Source organism: Hibiscus syriacus, unplaced genomic scaffold (genome assembly GCF_006381635.1).
Source record: "Hibiscus syriacus cultivar Baekdansim isolate YM2019G1 unplaced genomic scaffold, ASM638163v2 tig00002894_pilon, whole genome shotgun sequence".
Classification (NCBI taxonomy): Eukaryota; Viridiplantae; Streptophyta; class Magnoliopsida; order Malvales; family Malvaceae; genus Hibiscus; species Hibiscus syriacus.
Genome location: NW_024061955.1, coordinates 72,268 through 93,889, shown reverse-complemented (window position 1 = coordinate 93,889; position 21,622 = coordinate 72,268). Strand labels below are relative to the sequence as shown.

At 36.3% G+C, this 21,622-nt stretch overlaps 2 protein-coding genes and 1 pseudogene across 2 annotated transcripts; 2 read left to right on the top strand and 1 right to left on the bottom strand.

Moving 5' to 3' along the window:
- The first annotated feature begins 1,048 nt into the window (after window positions 1-1,048).
- LOC120162785 lies at window positions 1,049-10,424 on the top strand (annotated as a pseudogene).
- A 778-nt stretch (window positions 10,425-11,202) lies between these two features.
- LOC120162774 (O-fucosyltransferase 29-like) lies at window positions 11,203-12,649 on the bottom strand (the record flags this gene model as incomplete). Its single annotated transcript, XM_039172854.1, has 4 exons — window positions 11,203-11,623; window positions 11,764-12,092; window positions 12,185-12,287; window positions 12,501-12,649. Coding segments are annotated over 4 exons (1,002 nt in total), but the record flags the coding sequence as incomplete, so codon positions are not given.
- Window positions 12,650-18,226: 5,577 nt separating this feature from the next.
- Window positions 18,227-21,253, top strand: LOC120162867 (vesicle-associated protein 1-2-like). The gene is made up of 8 exons (XM_039172939.1): window positions 18,227-18,313; window positions 18,403-18,473; window positions 18,705-18,786; window positions 18,891-19,006; window positions 19,090-19,248; window positions 19,344-19,394; window positions 20,666-20,743; window positions 20,884-21,253. The coding sequence occupies exons 1-8, from the start codon at window positions 18,262-18,264 to the stop codon at window positions 20,992-20,994; spliced, it is 720 nt and encodes a 239-aa protein (XP_039028870.1). The 5' UTR covers window positions 18,227-18,261; the 3' UTR covers window positions 20,995-21,253.
- Window positions 21,254-21,622: the final 369 nt, after the last annotated feature.

Here is a 21,622-nt window from a genome sequence, read left to right as displayed (position 1 = left end):
TCGTTTTTTTCATTTCCTCACCTTTTCTCTAACTGACTTATTGTTTTGTTTATACTTCGGTTCGCCGGAACCCTAACTCTATTCCACCGGAAAATTCAAGATTCCAGTGAGTTGTGGTTACTGATTAATTCTTCATTAATTCCCCCCTCAGCTTTTGTTTTATTCAAACACATTTCCTTTCGCTTATCTTCTATTTTGATTTTTTCTCTTTATCGTAGTTTGATTCCGGCTTCTTGTTATGTTGTGCTAAAGTGGTTTGTTATGAATTGGAGTTTTTTGGTGCAGCAAATGACCGTAAGATTAGGGAGGAGGTGATCAAACAGCCTGGGTTTCATCACCGGATGGAGGGAGGTAGCTTCTTTAGACTTACTTGCTCTGGTAACTTTTCATATTCCTACCTGGTAAATTTTAAAACAATATTTTTTGGAATTTTATTTGCATGTTTAAATAGAGCGTGAGATTTGTCTGTCCTTTTGAAGTGGGGAGTTTAGTGTTAAAGTTTAGAATAATTTTGTGTGGTTTCCGCTTAAATAGATTGAAACCAACTTCTTTTCTGCACTCTTCCAGTTTGGCTTAAGCTCAGTCAATTGTGTTATTGCTGCTTCTTTTCCTTGATATATTCTATAATTAATGTATTCCAGGTAGATGTTTCGTGTTTTGTGCATGTTTTGCAAATAAATTTTTTCAACATTATGCATTTTTTGAATTGACTTGATCAAACTTCATAATGTAGTTTTTGGGTTTCTTGCATCCTTTAATGACATCGGGCTTTGCAATTGCAATGTAAACTGTTAGCATTTTTTTAATTCTTCGCAATAATGAATCCATTCGAGTTTATGTTCTTTGAACTGTAAATTACTATTCAACCCTATAGGAAGTAGTAAACTGGGTAATATGGTTGGAGAAAGTTTCTTAACTTTACACCTTTTCTGCACAATTCCCGTTGTACAAGGATAGTCTTAAAAGTCTGGGGCCTGATTCCTTTATCTGTGTTTTACACGAACTGCAATTCAGTAACCCATTTCTTCTTCTATTTTTTCTGTTCTAGGGATACACTCATGGATTATGACAATGATCTCCAAAGCCCGAATCTTCATTTAGCTGGCGAAGGGAACAATAAATTTCCTCCTGTTTTATGCCCATATGCTCTTCCAATTGATTTTGATGATAACCTTCATGGACATTTAAGATTTGATAGTCTGGCTGAAACAGAAGTTTTTCTTTGCATTGAAAGTAGCGAAGATAACCAGTGGATTGAAGATTTTCAGGGGGCACTGGGATTACATTTAGTTCGAGTGCAGCTGAACCTTGTTCAATTTCTAGGTGCAACAATGTCTGGTCTGAGGCATCCTCTTTTGAATCTGTTGAAATGCTATTAAAATCTGTAGGACAGGACGAAAGTATTCTTAGTCAAACTATCAGGAAGGATTCAGATGCATGTGATGAACTGGGTGGCGGCGAAATAAAGCTGATGGAGCCTAGTTTGAAACCTGAAGATAGTGATCTTACTGAAGTAGGTATGCCTTACAGCCTGCTTCACAGACAGGTGAGATTCCTGGAAAACTTTATGGGGTTGAAAGGTGATGTGTCAGGAGATCAGTTGTTGACAGTGTTTCTCAGGCACAAGAATCTAAAGCTCCAAATACAAGTAATACTGACTTATCTGTGAGACATGAGTCTAAGGATGGTGAACAAATTGTTGTTAATGAAAATAAAGTGGAAGCTTCAGTTGATCAATCCATGGATAAAAGGGAACAGGTAGATAAATTTGCTTCTGTCACAAATTGATATCTTAGTTACATCTGTGCAAACACCTGTGAAAGTAGTAAGGATTCATATGCCTGTGATGAACTGGGCAACATAATAAAGCAGATGGAGCCTCGTTTGAAGCATGGAGATAGCGGTTTTTCTGAAGTAGGGGATGGCTTACAGTCTTCCTTACGCACAAATGAGATTCCTGAAAAATTTTCTGGGCTGAAAGGTGATGTATCAGGAGACAATTTGTTGGTTCAATATGTTTCTCCACCACGTGAATTCGATTCCTCTGTTGATGGGACATTGAAAGTTCCAAATACAAGAAATATTGACGTACCTGAGGGAGATGATCTAAAGATGAAATCAAGTGGAAGCTTCAGTTGACCAATTTGTGGATAACAGGGAACATTTAGATAAATTTGCTTCAGGTTCACAAGTTGATACTTCGATTTCATCTGTGCAAAACACCTGTGCAAGCAGTGCTTTTTTAGAGAGCCAAGATACCACACATTTGAAAAATGATACTGTTGATGAAAACGTTGACAGATTAGCAAGGGAAAATGTTGATATGAGCCAAGAAATTCACATTGATGGCGAGAACTTGATTGACAATGCAGTTGCAAGTTTTACCTCAGATGTGCAGAAGCATTCAGTTTCAAACATGCAATCTAGGGAAGATGAACGTATTGTTGGAAATTTACACCTACTGTGGCGAAGCCTTCTGATAGGACATTGAAAGAAAATTCTAACCTCCGTATGGTGGAAGAGTGCAGTGAGGGCTTGGGTGTAGAAAGTCCTCTGCCGACTGGCATATCCAATGCTAATGTCTTATCTGTTGGAAAGTTACATGACATCTCAACATTGTCCTTTTTTGGTGATACTACCATTAAGGAACAGGAAAATGAAATCAGCAATATTGATACTCAAATTTATGTGGGTGGGGAGTCAAAGTTGGACAACTTGGATTCAATGGAGCAGATAACATGTGATGCCACTGAGAAGAAGATTTGTCAGAAAGTGATTGCCATCTGATACGAAATCTTGAACAGCAAGTCTGAGAAATATTTGTCGTCTGTGGAAGATGGTATAGGTTCTAAGGTGAAGGCGATGGTGCCCACAATACTTTGGGAGCAGAACCTGCGAGAGTAGATGAGGATTTTATAGTCACTGAACATACTGATGATTCTACATTTGAGCAGAGTGTTTCAGCTGCTGAAAAGCAGAACACTAATTGCCTTCTCATTGTATTAAAACTGATCTCGGCAGTGTGGATCTCTGATTGTAATAAAGGGAGTTGATTCCTCTTCCTTTGGCACAGGTGACACAACAAATGAGTTAGCTTCAAATTTACTCCCTGATGTTGCCATCAGTTGCAAGTCAGGTAATTCATATTTTAAGCAATAATTTTGATAACTGAGCTTTTTCTTTCATTTGTTTGGCCTTCTTTTACCTCTGCATCATTTGCTAACTTGGTTTTATTGTGATACAGTAGATTGTATGCTTTTTCCTTCTGGTGAGAATCTTCCTGCTGCTGCTGTTTCGGATCAGAAAGATGTCAAGTGTCATCTCCAGAAGCAAGTTTCTCAACCATAAAGACTTCTGAAATCTCAACCGAAGGTGCACCTTGTGAGACCGGTGGGCAGTCCTCTTGTAAGAAAGATTATCAGCCTTTGTCAACGGATGATACCTCTAATGCTGTTGGCCAAAATGGAGAACAGACACTTCTTGGTGTCACTTTGGAGTCTAAGGATATGATGCATCTTCTATTGTCTCTGATTCAACAGTGAGAGAGACTTACGTGCTGAAGCCCAGTTATTTCTATGGGTTCTTCAGGACCTTCAGGTGACCTTTTATGATTTATATGACTTCTTGATTTGCCTAATAATCATCTCAAGTTCTCAACTTAGACTTGAACATAGTAGAGAATATTGTTGTTGTCAATTTCACATGTATTAAACCTATATGGTGTATGCAAATTCTATTTGATAGTATGCTATAGCTAGAGCAGTTTTAGTGGTGTTTTTACTGTAGTTCATAATTTGCCATTATCTTGCTGTTTTCTTGTGCCCTTGCCATTATTTTGTTACGAGTCACTGTTTATCATGAAGCACATGTCCTTGCATTTTTGTTGTTCAAAGCTTCAAAAGATAATGTCCACTACAATAAAATCCCGTCAGGTGCTGTATCCATTCAAGATAAGAACCACACACTAACAAATTTGGTGCCTTCAATTTCAAAGCAACTTTTTCGTAATGCTGACCAAAAGCATCCCGAAGATAGTGACACCAAACTTTCCAGGAGTTCAGTGGTCATATTGTTGCGCATCATGCCGATGGGACTTTCTTTATCATTTTTTCCTTGAAGTAATTGAAATTAGATATTTTAATCCTGTCATGATGGAATCCTTCATTTGTCCTCTCAAGTCTTGTTCCATAGATCTGTTCTCATTCATGTTGGTAAAAGTTGGTTTGTCTTCTTCTGTTTTTGCCACCCCTCCCGCTTCCCCCAGGTTTTATTGGGATGTATCTCCTTTTGCTTGGAATTTCTGTTGAAGTTATATCTGTTTAAGGGTTATATATGAACTGTCACCTTGTTTCTATGGAATCACAGTCCATAAATTAATTGCATGCTTAGCCTCTTTCACGGCTATATTTCTTGTGGGACTATTTCACCAGTTTTCCCATTTCCCTCCCACAGTAATTTATGTTATTCTTTGATGGATAAATTTGACGTTGCAGGTGATAATACGAATACACATAATAGTTCCTTTTCATCTCCGCCTTCATCTGAATCTCAAACTAAAACCCACGTGAAGGAATTTGGTAGTAGTGCTGATCTTGAATCCTTCCTGTGAATCTCCAATTCTGATTAGGACTTCGGAGAAGCCAGAAAGTAAAACTCGAGCGAATACTGTGAAAGGATCCAAAGATCTGAGTGCTTCGGTGTCTGGGGTCATTAGTGAGGAAGCAAACAAAGGCACACAAATTCTCAGGATACTAAAGGAATGATGCATTTTCAGGGACATAAATTTCGCCTTTGTGGTTCTTCCGATGGCAAATTTGTCTGAAAATGAAGCTGGCAGGAATTGGCAACCTTTTCCTAGCGCTCAGCATGACAAAATATCCTTGGTAAGTGATGCTTTCTTGAAGTGGTCCTTTTTGTTTTCTAATAGTTTCCCTTTTTTTTTTCTAGATGATATTTTACAAGTATTTTGTGGTAGTGTATTTTATCATTTTATCCTGGTCAGCTCTATCTCACTTACACTTGCTCTCTCACTCTTTGTGTGTCATACAACAAGAAGGTTGGTGAGAGAACTCCATCAACCTCTGGCTCAACCAAAGTGGGTCCCGAAACAGCTGAAGAGGTGAGTCATTCAAATCTGCAGACGTCTAAGAGGGAGAATGTCTGATGGCTCCAAGGTGACATCTGCACGTAGAACAAGGCGAGCAGGTAGTAAGAGCATGGGAAAGGAAACTGCTAAAAAGGGCATTGTTGCAAAAGATATGACTCCTGCAAGACATCAAAAGAAGTGGTAAAACAGTAAAAACCAGCTTGTGAAATCCAATGAGATGCAGCACTCTGGACACATGGAAGGTGGTAATATGAAACCATTTGGTGTTCTTTTCACTTCTGTACCTAGTTTGCTGGACTTAACAACCTCAGTTCTTCATCTGCAGTTTTGCACTTTTTACAGAGATTCAACAAGTTCAGTTACGTGCTCAGATTTTTGTATATGGAGCTCTGATGTAAGCTTTCCTTTTGGTATATATTTTACCGCATTTGCATTGTAATCATTGTAAAATCTATTGTTGTCTGGTGGTTGCTTTTCCCCTTGGGACTTTATTATTTAGCTCATCTATCTAATATATCCCAGTAGTCAGGGAACAGCGCCGGATGAGGCTTATATGATATCAGCATTTGGGGGACCTGGTTAGGTTTTTTTATCTCTAGCTATTACCTTGGGCTTCTTTTTTAAATGTTACTATTTTGAATCTTATGCAGATGGAAGAACCATATGGGAGAAAGCCTGGCGAGCATGTACGGACAGGGTACGTTGTCAAAATCCTCATCTTGTTAGCCCTGAAACTCCGTTGCAGGCACATATAGGTATCTATCTTGACCTTAAGTTGAAATAATTTCTTCTGATTCTGTCGTCTTAACTGCATACCTTGGTGAGATGCTCAGGTGCTAAAACTCCTGATCAATCAATCAAACAAATGCACTTCAGACTAAGATTGCATCCTTGCCTGCTAGTCAGTCTAACAGAAGGGGTACTCCAACAACAATTGGAAAGCCAATGATCCCGCTTTCCTCACCACTGTGGACGATTCCTACACCTTCCAGTGATGCTGTTCAACCTACTAGCATTCCAAGAGGTGCAGTTGTGGATTTCAGCACACACTTTCTCCATTGCATTCACCAGTAAGGAATTTTGTTGGACATTATGCTCCTTGGGTGTCCCAATCCCCTTTTGTGCCTCCCGGGTTCCACATAGTTCTGCATTTGATAGCAATGCCCATTTCCTGTACTTCCCATCACAGAAACAGTTAATTTAACTCCCGTAAGAGAGGCATCTGTGCCTAATTCTTCTGTCATAGAACAGGTTTCCACAGTTCCTAAGTCCAGAGCGGGGGTCCTGCTAATGTCTTTGTAGGGGCTCCCCTGCTTGACAACAAAAGCAACATCCAGATCTAGTCAGAGTTCTGCTGATCCAAAGCCTAGAAAGAAAAAGTCAGTTTCTGAGGACCATGGGCAGATTATACTGCATTCTCAAGCCGAGCCTGTTTTTGGCTACTATTGTGAATAGTCATTTCTACGCCTGCTTCTATTACAACCCCTGACAATTTTATTACATCTGTCTCTGCTGATCATATAAAAAAAGATGACCGAAATTCAGATCAGAAGGCTACTCTGTCTGGAGACCCTTGGTAAACTCAAGGAGGCTCAGAAGCAGAAGATGCTGGTGCCCTTGCTTCTGCTGCTGTTAGTCACACTCAGGAAATATGGAATCAGTTGGAGACGCAAAAAAATCTGTGTTGGCACCAGATGTTGAAACTAAGCTGACTTCGGCAGTTGTCACAATAGCTGCAGCTGCTGCTGTTGCAAAGGCTGCAGCTGCGGCTGCGAGTGTTGCCTCAAATGCTGCCTTACAAGCAAAATGATGGCTGATGGAGGCATGGGTTTCAAGTGGCTACAGAAATCCTACTCCAACTAATACAATTTCTTTTGATAGTGTGAATCTTGGCAAGGCAACTCCTGCATCCATCTTGAGGGGTGAAGATGTTGCTACTAGTTCAAATTCTGTTATTGCTGCTGCAAAGGAAGCTTCTAGAAGGAGGGTAGAAGCAGCTTCAGCTTCGTCAAAGCGAGCCAAAAACATGGATGCCATTGTTAAGGCTGCTGAGCTGGCAGCTGAAGCAGTATCACAGGCTGGGAAAATTGTTATGGGTGGGCCTTTCCCGTTGACTGAATTGGTAGATGCTGGTCCAGAGACATACTGGAAAGTACCCCATGCATCTTCTGAGCCAGATGATGCTGTCAGAGAACACACAGACAAAGTTGGTAATGTTGAGCTCTTGGTTCAGCTCATCACAAGAGGTTCACACCTATAAGAGCGAAAAGCAGAGTAGTAACCATGAAGTGTCACCAATTCTTAGAGATATGGACATACGGTCTATTCAGTATCATTCCAGGTTGACTGATGGCACTCTGGGTGCTGCTGCAACTAGTGGAAATGATAAAAGGGTCTGCAAAGCTTCAGATATTGCCAAAAGTAAAGCAGTGTCCACTAAGACTGAACATGGGAAAGAAGAGCGAACTTTGAAAGACAGAAATATGAGGGAAGGTTCTCATGTTGAGGTTTGTAGACTGTACTTGATATATGAGTTTATCCTTTTAACCTTTGGTAAAATATTTTACTAGGTTCTAATGATGCAGTTATATTTGATGGAAATATGCCCATATTCCGGTGCATTTGAATTTTTTTGCATTCATCTTAGTTAATGCAGGAAAGTGTTGCAGTTGAACATGTCCTATTGATATTATTCATATCTGATCTTTTACAATTTACCATTTCCCGATTTCTAGGTATTGAGAGATGGAGGTGGCTCGAAAGTAGCATGGTTCCCTGCTGATATTCTGGATTTGAAAGATGGCAAAGCTTATGTGTGTTACCATGAACTTCGATCAGAGGGTGAGCTATCACACATAGTTTGTTTTGGTTTAATAAACTGAATGATGGATGATAATAGATAAAGCAGATCTGTTGGACAATCCTTGTCCTTATTTTTTAATAAATCCCATGTTGATGTCTAACTAATTTTATTTTCTCTTTGGAATATTGTATGATTTCCATTCTGAATCAGGTATTTTACTTGCATGACGTGTGTCTATTGTGGGGAGATAAACAATATGATTAAATACATCAGGATGAGGATGCCTGCATTTTCTAATGTTTTTTTTCTACATGTCTAGTGTGTTGCAATGGTTTCTTATGTGAAAACATATCCTTTAGAGATATTTGGAGGTTTTGTCTCATGCACATATAAATTAATGAGGATGCTTTCCTAACAAACTTGTTTTGATTGCTGATCTTACAGATGGTGATAGGCTGAAGGAATGGGTGGAGCTTGAAGTTGAAAGGGATAAGGAGCCCAGGATACGCAGTAGTCGTCCTATTACAGTCATGCCATTTGAAAGAACTAGGAAGAGACGCAGGGCTGCCATGGGGGACTATAATTGGTCCATTGGAGATAGGGTTGATGCATGGATGCAAGATAGGTATGCATGCATTATTTTCTATATATTTTTGTAGTGCATCAGATCAGAAAGGAATTTTACTATTATGAGGATTTAGTGCAAGGATAATTTGTCATGATTTCCTAGCTAAACTAGCAAAATGAGTGATTTGCCATAATTTCTTGTGAATATTCAAAACTCTCTCTAGCTGTGTAACAGTGAAAACTGAGATTGTTTAGTAAAGAGTGGTAGATAAACTATACAAAGTAATTTGTCACTTGGATGTTGTTATATAAACCGAGTTGAAATATTTGACTTTCAGCTGGTGGGAGGAAGTTATCAGCGAGAGGAGCAAAAAAGATGAAACATCATATACTGTCCGTTTTCCAAGTACGTGTGACATTTTGTTAACAATCTTGTTTATAATCTGCTCTGTATTAAAGTCTATATGGCCTTTGAGAATTATTAACAGTTTTATTTATTACGTGTACTGTAGCTCAAGGAGAAACATCTGTTGTCAAAGCATGGCTTCTACGTCCTTCTCTGGTATGGAAGAATGGCAATTGGGTTGAATGGTCCAGTTCGGGGGATAATAATGGCTCTTCCCTTGAGGTGATATGTCGACTTATGTTTGTGATTGATGTTTCTTTGATAATACTTTAATGGCTTCTGTGTACTAATTAGTTGATCTGTTTTTCAGGGCGATACCCCACTGCAAAAGCGACCACGGATACGCAGTCCTGTGGTAGATACCAAAGAGGAAGGCACAAAAGGTTTTGACAATGAGGAATCCAAGAAACCTGATGACACGACATTGCTTGATTTACCTGTAGGTGAAAAATTATTTAATATTGGTAAATGCACCAGGGATGAGGGTAAGCCCAGATCGCAACGAATGAAACCTTTGGGTTTAAAGAAGGAAGGTTCAAGAGTTATTTTTGGTGTTCCTAAGCCAGGAAAGAAGAGAAAGTTTATGGAAGTAAGCAAACATTATGTTACGGATCGGAGCAGTAGAACTCATGAAACAAGTGATTCTGCTAAATTTGCAAAAAATTGTTGCCTCGGGGATCTGAGCCTAGTGGAACAAACATAAAATTGAACCAAAAGAAAGACGAATGGCTGTATCCAAACCTAAGGTTCTCAAGCCCGGAAAACCACCTAGTGTTTCTAGTAGAACTATTCCTCAGAAGGACATCCTATCAAGCAACTTGGGTTCTGAACCTGATGATGTTGATAGTATATCAGGAGAGCATAACACGGAGTTCAGATCATTTTCAAGTTCTGATGGAGCAGGTGAGGGCCCGGTATTATTTTCTTCTGTGGCTGTCTCATCAGATGCACCCCGGGAGAAAGCTTCCATATCAAATGCTAAATCTGAACGTATTAGTAAAGGGAAACTTGCACCGGCTTCTGGGAAGTTGGCTAAAGTTGAGGAGAAAACGAAAAGAGTCTCTGATGCTGTTGAACGTCGTAAATCAAATCGGAAGATTCAGCCGACCTCAAGAGTAAGTAAATAGATGTAGTCCTTTGTTCCGTCTCTGTGCCGCTTACAAGTATCGTTTGTTGTCCACAGCTCTTGGAAGGACTGCAAAGCTCATTGCTCATCTCGAAAGTTCCCGTTCCGCGTGACAAAGTTCACAAAGGTCAGAGCAGGAGTGCTAGAGGTGAAGTTTAAATTTCATATCACTTGGTATTCTTGAAGCAATGCAATCTTTACCCATTCTTTTAATCTTGGTTATCGTCAAATGTGCACCGACCGATGGATGCAACATAACCGTCTCGTCTATATAACAGGAAACGACTAAGGTTTAGAAGGGTTGTGTTTTGCAACATGGGAATCCATCCAGTCTTTTGAAACATTTTGGATGAACAGGCAACATTCATTCAATTGTGTAATTTATGCCATGACAGATAGAGCTAGGAACCAAAATTGCTTCTTTGGCTTTTGAGATGTAGCACTAGATTATGTTTTATATAAAATTTATTCTCAAATGATTTTTGGTTCTTTATTTTTCCGAGTTGTTTTACGAAAAGTATGCTGTCAAAATATATTTCAGATTGACGTTCATAAGGCAAAGCAGTATGATAGCGTGGACATACGGCCTGTTTGATTTCACATGTTTTTGTGGGTAATTATAATTTAGAAGATTTGGCAAATTCACATGCGGTGGTTAATGTCAGATCCAATGTATTAGTTAATTGTATTGCCAACCGATGACTTGTATTGTATCCATCTTAACTGTTGTTTCTTTGAATCAATTCTCTTTTATACGTTCTTTAGATCTTAATGCTACTGTGCTAGAATCTTTCAACTCCTTTTCGTATAATGATTTATACATCGAAGAATTATATTATTAAATAAAAATTATTCAAAATCAGATTTATTACAAAATATTTTTTTAATGACTGCACACTCTTCGAATTTGCTGCTGGCATTACAACAAAATGGTATTAAATTTTACAAACATGTAATCAATAGATTAGATTATTATTCAATGTTATAAGAATCAGTCAAATAATTGATTTTAGTTCTCTTGATTTAATTGATTAAATCGTTAATAAAAATATTATAAAATCGGTTCAATCAATTAAATTATTATTTTAATCCAATTTTTAAAAGATTTGTTGTGGTTTATTTAAATTTTTAATTTTAATTGAACCGATTGAATTATTACTTTTTGAACCCAATTACTTAGTCGAACCTATTTTTTATGATTGAATTATACCAATGAAAATAAAACAATTGGAAATCAAGGGTGTAGCATTTTTTGTCCCTGTCCTCTTAGGAAATACTTGTTCATGTTCAGCCTTCTTGGCTCCAAAAACTGGCTCTTCTTCTTCGTTGCTTCTCTTCCTCAATCCTTGATCTTCTTCAAACTGTTGTGAGTGATGGCCTCCACTTTCATTTCCACCGATATCGCTTGCCGGCTTTTCGCATATACAGGAATAGGGATACACATGAAATTCGCAGCGTCCGGCTCTCATTTCATCGGGTTCTCCCATGAAACCTCTTTGAACCGCCCTCACCTTTTTGGCAAAGTTATCCCAATCCATTCGATCCCTTTCCATCAACAATGGACTCAGCCTCTTAGCATTTGGTCTTATGGTCCTCTTGTGCCCCATGTACCTCCTTTCAATCCCAACAACAAGAACTAACACAAAGTCAGTCCCAAGGCAAAGAGTATTGCAATAAATGCTGAACCGTGCAAATGTAAAGAAATGGTCAAAATAATCAGCTGAAGATGTACCATAAATAACTAGATTTCTCACCTTCGACCTGCTAGAATCTTGGCCATATTTCCTTTGTTATTAGTGATGAAAACATCGCTTTTGTTGCAAACAATGTAGTCAATGGCAGCGAGACAAGACGAGTGGGGAAGAAAAGGTTTCAGATATTCATTAGCAAGCATCTCTTTTGTGCACAAGTTTGGAAAGAGACATCTTAATGGCGCCAGAGTCTCTTCTCCACCGTATATTTCTCCGGATGCAACATAGATGTATGTGTCATTTTCGAAACCTAGTGCCCTTAACATCAAGCCTACTTCATGAGGAGTAAGTGGGCATTTACCTCCACTCCTTTCTGCAACACTATCAATTTCCTGCACGAATACGAGGATGAGTGCAATTTAAGTAAGGTAAATGCAGGCAATGTTTATAAATGGTTCCGAAATCGAAAAAGGCAGTATCTCACCGGCAATGTTTCCCATTGTTTTCGTATCTCTCCAAGCTCGAATCGCTCCTTGTCCCCTCCACCAAAGTAACAACCAGAAAATGCTAGCATATCAGGATCAAGTCTGTAATTGAAAACGTTTTGAGTCAGATACGGAAAACAGTTCTATGCAGAGCTTAAAATCATATTTAAAAATGTTTCTCTATGCATGTGTATGAACCAATGTGCTTTATTGATACATATTCAAACATGAGTTTGGGGTATGATTCTCCAAATATATGGAAAAGCTTTGAAAGTAATTGAGTATACCCATAATATCCTAGAATTCGGAACAAACCTCAAATGGACTGCAATAAAACGAGTAGCCTTCTCACGCATTTTCAAGACAAGCTTTTGTCCAAGTTTTTGAATCGGTTTTGTAAACCTTAAAGCATGAAAATTAGCCCGGCAACGCAACTTTTGAAGGTCGTCATCGATGGTTGGCAAGTCTTCAGTTGGAGGACCTACAAAATTATCTGTGTTAACTGCTGCACTCCAACATGAAAACCATAAAATCCTAGAAAAATGTATAATAAGAATGATATTCTACCAACATGGTGCCTGGAAGTTGGTCCAACTCTCTTCTAAGCTACTAATCAGACAACTGAGGGGATGAAAAAGAAACAGAAAATCGATTTGTGGGAATTATTCCATGTGATCAATCTAAACTAGCATTAGTGCGAAGTATCTGCAAGTGTCTTACATGTCTTCTTTTAAGTATCGACAGAACTTGGTCTAGATAATATTCTGGAGGGGATTTCCTTGGGACACGCATGGTGTATGGAGGTTTTTCCATCGATCGCATGAATTTATCTGGAACTCTTTTGACAATGGTAACATCTTTTGCTAGGTAAGATATGAACCAGTCGACATAAAAATATTGACAAATCACTGCATTTTTAGCAAAAACAGATGCTTAACAAGGTAAAAGAGGAAAAGAATGGTGTCAATTTAGCAAAACTAATTAGTAGATTAAACTTACCTATCATCCTTCCAATAGGAATTATGATCCAACTCAGGTACCACTAAGGTTGCGTTAAGAATCCCTGCAACAACTACCGCATCTGATATCTGTGTACCAGAAGCAAATTATTATTTTTTGGTTTAACCACTAATTTCTGATATATTGATCGACAAATCTAGATCGAGTACTGTAGAGGACTATTATGGGACGGCCTCTCAACCTAATATTTTTCATTCACAATGTTAAGATTTGAATCCTGACTTTGCTTAAGAAATCTAATATCTCATCTCTCTAGATCAACTGGTTGTTGGTTGTACCATAAGCAAATTATTAATTCTAAGAAATGGCACACTGGGTCTTTAGACTTGGGAGTGACTACCAGATGCTGAAATGCACGCAACATGAGTCTTTGGAAGATAGTATCTTCATATTCATATCTCAATATAAGTTCGATAAGAGAAAAAAATGAAGAGCAATGGAGCTAGAGCGAATAAATTCAATAGGTTGCCTAACTCAAGAGGTACATTGAAAATTTAATCAAATTAACCAAGCGAAGCTTATTGGTTCAATATACGTAATCAGAGTGACAGTACTCCGTAGACACTTACAGATGAGTTACGTTTGCCATTGATGCAATTTCATGATCTTCCATTACGATATTTACCCAAAAATATAGCACAATGCAAAAAAAAAAAAAAAATCCCACTTACTCCTGTACTTTGTTGATTCAGTCCTCCACTTGCAGCAATAAGCAAATAACCATTTGATTCTTGCTCACTAACAGCATCTAGATATCAAATTATCAGTGAAAAGGAAGAATCAGCGAGCTCAAGAGACTGGATTGATGAAACATATTAACGAGAACAGTGTCGAATGGATTCTTTTATAGGAAGTGAAGATGATACACGACATCAGGTAATTAGAATCATTATACTGAAAGCTATGCTAAAAAGGAAAAATAAGCGACAACAGATTGCTTAGAATGTGTTAATTTCATCCGATTCAAGTCCTGGAAGAAATCATCTAAATTTTGTTGTTGTAATCTTCAAAGTTAAACACCAATATAATGAACATAGGCAAGTTCGATCAAAGCACTAAGAAATAGCAGAGTAAACTAACATGAACACCTAGAAACAATTTCCATTTTGTACCTGTTAACGTCTGCTGTGAATTAATACCTTGAAAAGAGCAGTGAATTACAGAAAAAAAATAGAAATAATGTTCTTTGTGCTACGATAAATCCTTATGGATGCAGTTATGGAGAATTGAATATGACGTACGATTGGATGATTGTTCTATATTTTAAACTACAACTCTATTATCGTTTTCATAACTTTGATAATGAATTGATTTTAAAACTTAACTATATGTTTTTATTTTGCATTGCTGGAACACATTGAGCTACCTAGCTCACTCCCCTAAACTTTTCTCTTTCAAATACTTTTTTATAGGCGACCCGGACTTGATACTTAGAGGATCGACACATTCGTACAATATTATTTTGTTGTAATATTTTTATCTTTTGATTTGTCATTATGATGGGGTGACATGTGCCTATTTATTTTGAAGTACTTGTCTTGCGACGTATATTGCTTTTGCGACTGATGTTAAAATTACATCGATATTGATTTGTGAAAGATTTTGTTTTACTCAGATATTTATAGTTTTATATACTACTCGAATTAGAACTTATTATTAATAACTATGTTTTTAAAAGGTGTTTATTCATAATATGTATTTAAATTATTGAAAAATGTTTTGAAAAATTTTATCGTAATCTACTAGATCTGATCGTAACACATAGGCCGGGTCTAGGGGTTACAATCATAACTCTTAATTTTAAATTAGTCCTCAAACTTTTGAACATTTCAATTTCATTCAAAACTATGGATATATATTAATCATGTTTCCTATTAATAAATGTGTTAGATCAAACTATATTATTATATGTTTGAAAAAAACTATGTTAAATTACAGATGAAACTAATTATATTTGGATGAATTTGAGAATGAAATTAGAATACTCAAAAGTTTAGGGACCAATTTAGATCGAGTCATAGTTTGGATATGAAATTATGATATTCAAAAGTTCAAGGATTAATTTAGAATGAGTCATAGTTTGAGGGTGAAATTGAAATATTCAAAAGTTCAATGACTAATTTAAAATACATCATAATTTAAAGATGAAATTAAAATATTTAAAAATTTGAGAATTAATATAGAATAACGAGGACATGTGATGCAATTAACCAACAACTTAAAACATAATAAAACATTCACATTAACAAAGACTATTATTATTAGAGAAAATAACCTCAGTGACCAAAAATGTCTTATAATATACGATTTTAATCAACTTTTTTTGGATTTGCCAAAATGATCAACTAAATCGTAATGCGATCGATAATTCGCAACGCGATCTCCGGTATCGCAAATCAGTTCGAACTTTGATTGTTCGTTGCGATAGTCCAAGTTCGCGTTGCGATTTATTCCAAATTCATTGCGATAGTCCAAGTTCGCGTTGCGATTTATTTCAATTGCGATAGTCCAAAATCACAACGACGGTATTGCATTTGTTTATTAAGAATTTTCTCTAAAAAGATAGTATTAACGCGGACGTGTCGAAGACACGTATTACCACGACCACGACCACGACACGACCCGAGACGAGACGAGGCGGCGGCGGCGGCGCGCGAGAGTCTCCCTTGTTCTCTATCACTCAACAAGGAAGTGGGAAAGCCAAACCTTAAATACCATTCCTAATAGTGTTTCCAATACTATGTGGGATTGAGCATTACCAACACTTGTTCCCAATACTATGTGGGATTGAGCCTTAAATAGTGATATTATTTTTGAATGTTTTGCTTAAAATTACAATAATCGCGATTGATTGTAGATTGACTTTTAATTATGACATATTTAATCGTATAATACTAATGCAATTGGTTGCTGATTCAGTTTGTTTTAAGGTGCATGATTGTTAATTGTTTCCTGAATAATCACATTGTATTGGAAATAAGTGTTGGTAATGCTCAATCCCACATAGTATTGGAAACACTATTGGGAATGATATTTAAGGCTTGGCTTTCCCATTTCCTTGTTGAGTGATCGAGAACAAGGGGACTCTCGCGCGCCGCCGTCGTCGTCCGTCTCGGGTCGTGGTCGTGGTAATACGTGTCTTCGACACGTCCGCGCGAATACTATCTTTTTAGAGAAAATTCTTAAGAAACAAATGCAATACCACCAGTCGTTGCGATTTTGGACTATCGCAACGAATTTGGAATAAATCGCAACGCGAACTTGGACTATCGCATTGCGATTTACAAATTCGCATTGCGATAGTCCAAGTTCGCATTGCGATAGTCGAAGTTCGCGTTGCGAATCTGGAAACTGATTTGCGATACCGGAGATCGCGTTGCGAATTATCGATCGCATTGCGATTTAGTTGGTCATTTTGATAAATCCATAAAAAGTTGGTTAAAATCGTATATTATAAGGTATTTTTGGTCAATGAGGTTATTTTCTATTATTATTATTATTATTATTATTATTATTATTATTATTATTATTTATTATTATTATTATTATTATTATTATTATTAGGGAGAGAGATTTAAGAAAAGTATATGCCGGCTTGGTGAAATGGTTACCCGTGAGAAAAGCAACATTGATTAAAGGGTTTTTATTTTCACCTACTTTTAATGCTTATTTTCAATGGATTGAAAATTATTATTTACCTAATTTTTTATGTTTAAGGATTCCAATAAGTTTTACAGTTTTTATTAAGTTTATTAAAATAATTTACATGATTTATTAATATATATATATATATATACCCCCACGAAAAGTTCATGAGATCAAAATGCATTTATAAATAAAATTTATTCTAAATTCATCTTACAACAATATTAATTTATGCTTTAAATATTATTAATATTTATTTATTTTTAATTTGATTAATATAATTATTTACGAATTTAGTTTTGATAAATATGATTATTGTTTTAATATTTTCGAAAACATAATCTTTTAAATAATGTAAGATAATTATAGAATAATATCTGTTCATAATCTTGATAGTATACCCTATAAATACAATTACTTAGGGGCTGTTTGTTTGGCTCTTAATGAAACCATTCAGCGCTGAATGCTGAACCGTTCAACATTCAGCGTGTTTGTTTTTCACCTCTGAATGATTCAGTGCTGACTGATTCAGCAAAACAGTGCTGAATGATTCAGCATCAAAGTACATTCTGAATGATTCAGAGCCATTATCAAACAGCATGTCACATTCAGAGCTAATTCATACAGAACCTCTAAATCATTCAGCGCTTAATCATTCTGAAGTAAACAAACGGCCCACTAAGATTTCAAAAAAGAAACTATTGTTCAAATCTGTTAAATTCTATTACAAGTCTCTATACTATTAAAGAGTTTAAAAAGTGATAATTGTCACTTTCTTGTTGATTATGGAAATTTTTATATATATATTATTTTTCCAACACTGTTGAGTTTTATGAAGAATATATAAAACTTCACACCATTTCCCCTAATTTGACGATTGAAACTTTTTAAAAATTTTAATATATATTCAACACCCTTTAGTCGGTCTATTAATAAATGGAGATATCATATTTATTAATTAAAATTTAGTCATGAGTCATAATATAAATTGAATCAAAATATATAAGACTAAAATGCCAATTTTCATAGTAAAAAGATTAAATTGAACTTTTTATATTTATATAAATGGTTTGGAGCGGACTTTAACCCTAATTCATCCCCTATCTATTGCATCCCTTTCGTCTTCGACGCACGTTTACCATCTCTCCTAGCTCCTATGTCTCTTGAATAAATATAAAAATCGTACTGCTAAATAATTCATTTCCAGAGAGAAAAGCAGCAAACGCCATAATAAAAGATTTTGTTGTTTTCCTCTCCATCTCTCCGCCCAATTTCTTTTTTTTTTTTAAATAATCCAAACAGATAAACTTTCCGATTCCTTTTTCCTTCTCAGATCCTTTCGAAAGAGGTTCCTTTCTTCTTTTTTGTTTTTTTCCCCTTCAAATAATTCAATCTAAGCCACTGCTTCGAAATGAGCACGGGCGAGCTTCTCAGCGTCGAACCATTAGAGCTCAAGTTTCCTTGTAAGTTTCTCTCTCCCCCTTTTTTTTTCTTGTGGATCTGCGATTTCAGTTTTTCTAGGTTTTAGTTTTGATTTTCTTTGATGAAATAGTTGAGCCGAGGAAGCAGATCTCGTGTGAACTTCAATTGTCGAATAAAACTGACAATTATGTAGCTTTCAAGGTATGCTTCTTCATTTTCTGATTTCCAAATTCGATTTTAGTATTATTTACTTATTTTTATAATTTTTTATCTAGGATTTATCATAGTCTTCTTACTTTTTATATGTTGTGTTTGGTCGCCGGGTAATATAATGATTGAAGAATTTGAACCTGCAAATTTGAAATTATAATGTTTAAGTCTCAAATTTGGGAATCCTAGATTTCCTTTTGACTTAACTGATTTCCTTTTCAGGTGAAAACGACGAATCCAAAGAAGTACTGTGTTCGTCCCAATACAGGGGTCGTTTTGCCTCTATCCACATGTGATGTTGTTGGTACAGTAAATTAATTATATTTTTGCTTGAAAGTTTGCAGCTTTCTGTTTTTATCCTTGTTGGGTTCTGGATTGCTTCTAAAAGATTTGTTGATGTTATTTTAGTTACCATGCAAGCGCAAAAAGAGGCTCCTCCTGATATGCAATGCAGGGATAAATTCCTCCTTCAAAGTGTAAAGGCTAATGATGGTGCTACTGCAAAGGATATAACTGCAGAAATGGTATATAATAGTCTATATTACACAGCAGTACTTGCTTCTTTGGTTTTAGAATTTATGATTTATGGGAATATCCATTTCTGAAGTTCAACAAGGAAGCTGGGCATGAGGTTGAGGAGTCTAAGTTGAGAGTGGTTTATGTTTCTCCACCTCAACCACCTTCACCTGTACGCGAAGGGTCAGAAGAAGGGTCTCCACCAAGAGGTTCTGACAATGGACATGCAAATGCTGCCGAGTTTGCTGCCGTGAGACTTGCTGCACATTCTTTTTGTTACTATTTCTATTTTTTTGTGTACTTTATTTTTGGATGCTAATAGTGTGCTTGTTGTTCTGAATGCAGGCTGCAAGAGCATTTTCTGAGGGACTTGAAGCTCAAGATAAATCTTACGAGGTAAAATTGACTTCTGTATTTCCTGTCACTTTGTGCTGTTGCATATACACAATTGATTTTAATTTGTCTTGATAAGATCATGTTTGGTAGCCTGGATGGTAAGGTCCACTTTCTCAGATATCTGTATTTACTTTCTCGGTTGCTCTTTCATTAATTGATTCTATTTGTTTTGACCTAAATGTATAAGTTTCTAGATATGTTATTGAGTCTGTGAGTCTAAAGCTATGATTCTGTAGTCTGTAAGGCTCCACATTTTTTAAGATAGATGGGTAGCATTCAGCAATTTGTGACTTGTGGGTGTACTGGAGCCAAATAAAGTAGTAACACCATTTTGGTTGAATCCGGGTTTTTTCTAAGCTAGTATTTTTAGATGGCCAAAAGTAAATATTGGTTAAGAGGAACTAGGAATATGTTGATATTGAATGATGTGTTGATTCAAGCCTTTGTTGAGCTAGTTGTCATAGAGTGGCTGTATCAACTGTCTAGATTAATGCACTTTTTTTTGCCATATTGACCATCCTTTTTTTTTTGTTTGGGGGGTTGGGGGTTGGGGTTGTCACTCTTCATTTTATATTGGAAATTTGAACTTTGTTTAGTGAATAAGAATAATGCTAATGCACATTAGTTTTACATAAAAATATAGCGATTGTATGAATCTAAATGGATGACTGAGACTAAAATAAAATTATCCATTTTCCGTGGAAATTGGAAAACAAAAAGGATAATGCTAATGCGCATTGTTTTAATCTCAGCCATTCATTTAGATTCATCCAATGACTATTTTTGTGTAATATTAATGAGTTTTACGGTGTAAGTGGATCACACAGACATATATATATATATAAAGGTACCTCAGCACTTTAATAAATCATGTGCTACTCTATATTGTTACTACTCTTCTTAAAGACTCAGAAGAATAAGAGAAACCTGCAAAAGGTTGCCCACAAGCCCATCTTCCTTGAATTTGTCATTTCTATTGGTAAAACTTCTATTCAATAAGTTGGACAAAGGAAGATATATTTTGGAAGAGATCTACCCACCGGTTTATCTATATTGTTAATTTGTTCAATTGAGTTCACTAGATTGAACCTAGAGTCGGTAAAGCTCTTTATTTTTAATGCTCCCGGCAATTTCTTCTCGTTTATGTGCACATTGCATGCATAGTCGGCTTTTGCAGCACCGAGCACGAAAGCTCTGTTATCATTTACATATATTGCATTAATGTTGATGCATCGCAAGTATAATAACAATAACACTTTCCATAATTGCAGGCAAAAGCTCTTATATCGAAGCTGACTGCAGAAAAAAATACTGCAATTCAACAAAACAACAAGCTTCGCCAAGAACTGGTGAGGAGCATAGACCTCGACTTTATCTTATGGGTTGTATTTCATATGATTCCCCTGCCCTTTTCTTTTTAAATGACCAAGCCCGTTTCTCATTTATTATCTCTGAAACGCCTTTACATATATGATATTACGAATGTTAGGAACTCTTGAAGCGTTCAAGCAGCAAAAGCGGCGGCGGGGTGTCATTCATGGTGGTTGTCCTCATCGGCTTGCTCGGCATAATTATGGGATATATCATGAAGAAGTCATAATTGTATTATCTTCGAGGATCTTTTGCATATGTTCCCTCTCCTTCCCTTCATCTGACCGAGTAACGGTGAATGAAAAGGGAAGGGAAAAAAATCTGTTGTTCGGCTCGTGCGTTTTATTAGCTGTTAGCTTTGTGACGTTAAACTTGTTAAAGGTGGGTGTGGAATTTTCATTTTTCATTCGGCTTAAATATGTGTTTGGCCCTTGAAGTTGTTCATTTCTCACAATTTGGTACTTATAGTTCTTTTGTCCAAGCTTTGTGTCGACGTTAGTTAATTGATGATATAGCATCAGTGCCCGATAGATATCTTACATGTGGATTGGCAAAAAGTTCCTATTCACTCGAATCTTTCATGATCACTTAATCATGAGAATTTTAATTTAGCTATTGATATTTTAATTTTATTAATTAGATCATTTAATTATTTAAGTAATATTAATTTAATTATGTCGTTAATATTTAACAGAAAAATTAATATGATAATTAATAAAATTTATATAATCTTATATTTAATTTTTATTAATTACATATTTTATTAATTTAATTAAATAAATTTAATTCTCTAGTTGATTGGAGGAAAATGACATTGAAGAAATTATTGGAATCTAAAAACCAAGTATTGAAATAAT